Genomic DNA, 2117 nt, shown 5'->3' on the forward strand with positions numbered 1-2117 from the left:
GAGCCGCAGGGCGAGCAGTGCAGGAAGGACTTGCTAAGACTGTCACCAGATCTGCTCCCAGCCCCTCTTCAGCTCTGAGCCATACCTTCCGTCACTCATGAAAAGAAACCGGAGGGAAATGCCTCTGGCTAGCTGAGAGCACAGTATCACACCAAGTTATCAGAGCCTTCTTATTTTCTGCCCCCCTTTTTTTTTTTTTCTTTTTTAAGAAGCATCTAGTTGTTTCACTTAAAGTAAGACTAGAGGGAATATTAGATTTTTAGGTTACACTCGCTGCCATGTGGGTTACACTCATACTTCTGCATTAAAGACTCAATGCCAATAAATTATCCTGGAGGTAGAAACAAAGAACAAATGATCAAAACTGTGCATGTGTTAAATCATGGTTAATGAGAATGATAAAAAGCTAACACGTTGAAGAACTAACTGGATACTGATCAGCTCTTATACAATCATAAGAGAAGACTGAGACAAAGAAAAAAAAAAATGCACACACACAAAAAAAAAGTCCTACAGGACTAATCTTATGTATCAAAAACTCTTCTTCCTCAACTATAACAGCTTCCCAAGGGAGAAGGAGCCAGTGCTCACTACAGAAATGCACACACATTATTTTCCAGATGTGGGTATGCTGGTTTACCCCATTTAACTTGAATTATAGCACTGAAAATCCATCCCCATTGCCAGTTTCACCACACAACTATAGCAAGAAAAAAACCCTAAACAAACAGGGTGCTGTAAGAGAAGGCAGAAACTGGCTGCAAATATCTGGAATTTAAATACAGTCCAAGTGGAGAAGTAAGAATATCAGCATACAGTTTCAGGTCACAGAGTCCAAGAAATATATAATGCTTTGTTTGCACCAACATGTGAACAAGAGATTGTGGATACACTTGTCCTCATGTGACTGTACGCCAGGTGAAGATAAAGCACAGTAATTACAAACTTGGATTGTTTGGAAATAATCTAATCATCCCTAGTCTGCAAGTATAAAAGACCTTATCAATTAACAGCATCAATTCACATCAAAAAGTTAAATCACCTTCAAATACAGAAGACACTTTCCAATACAAACATTTAAGGTACCCAAGACGAGCCAGCAATCTGTGTTGTTTGTAGAAAAGCACTGTTCTGTGTCAGTACACCACATTTAAGTTTAAACCAGAAGTCACTACTAAATATTTCAGTCTAATGGGCTGTATAATAAAGAAATGGAAGCCACATAAATTATTATTTGCATAAAAAGCAGAAAATACTCCACGGCACCATCATCATAATTATTTTTTCCTGTATTAAAAGACCATGGAGCTGCAAACTGCCAGATATGAACAAAAGAGATAACGTACTAAAAAAACAGATTTATATCCAAGAGAGCTGGATACAGAGGACAAACCCTTCCTTCAGTTATACAAACCAGGCCCTGGACAGGTTCTTCTGGAACTTTGAGAAGCCAAAGGCAGAAACTGGTTGTTTTACCAAAGTTTGGGCTTCCTGTTTGAGAAGATTCCAAAGTGACCTTGACTCATACCATTAGCTTTCTCTCCCAAGCAAATTAATCTACCTTGCTTGAGGCCAAAGTAAGAGATGTCACAGTTCCATAGGTAAACAGGAAGAGGACAATGGGTCATCCTGAATTTTAGCAAAGGATTAAAAGAATGCAAGCTTACTTCCCAGAGTTCACGGATTTCTTTTCTGAGGTCCTCTGATAGAAGCTGGGTCAGTTGTTGTATAGCAGCCTGAAAAAAAGCCATTTCCATTTATCCATTTTTTGAGCAAGCACATTTTTATCATTATCTTTTTTGAAGAATTAGTAGAAACATACACTACACAGTATATTATTGTATTGGGTTTGCATGGCAAGGTTTTAGTAGCGGGAAGGCTACAGGGGTGGCTTCTGTGAGAAGGTGCCAGAAGCTCCCCCCATGTCTGATGGAGCCAACATCACCAGCTCCAAGATGGACCCACCACTGGCCAAGGCCCAGCCCGTCAGCCACGGGGGTTACAGAATTAAGGGGGAAAAAAAAAATAGGGCAATTGCAGTCAAAGTGAAGAGTGAGAAGATGTGAGTGGACCAGCCCTGCAGACCCCCAGGTGACTGCCGCAGGAAGAGGAGGGGC

At 40.5% G+C, this 2117-nt stretch overlaps 1 protein-coding gene across 1 annotated transcript in view; it reads right to left on the reverse strand.

The window, feature by feature from the left end:
* The window catches only part of LOC104165489 (HD domain-containing protein 2-like), a gene marked incomplete at its 5' end in the record, with an annotated part of 5354 nt that extends 3618 nt beyond the window's left edge, over window positions 1-1736 (reverse strand). The window contains one exon of the mRNA XM_009705135.1: window positions 1668-1736. Coding sequence (XP_009703437.1) covers window positions 1668-1736 — 69 coding nt within the window. The remainder of the gene's footprint in view (window positions 1-1667) is intronic.
* Between the last annotated feature and the right edge of the window lie 381 nt (window positions 1737-2117).

This window comes from Cariama cristata, unplaced genomic scaffold (genome assembly GCF_000690535.1).
Source record: "Cariama cristata isolate BGI_N322 unplaced genomic scaffold, ASM69053v1 scaffold7708, whole genome shotgun sequence".
NCBI lineage: Eukaryota > Metazoa > Chordata > Aves > Cariamiformes > Cariamidae > Cariama > Cariama cristata.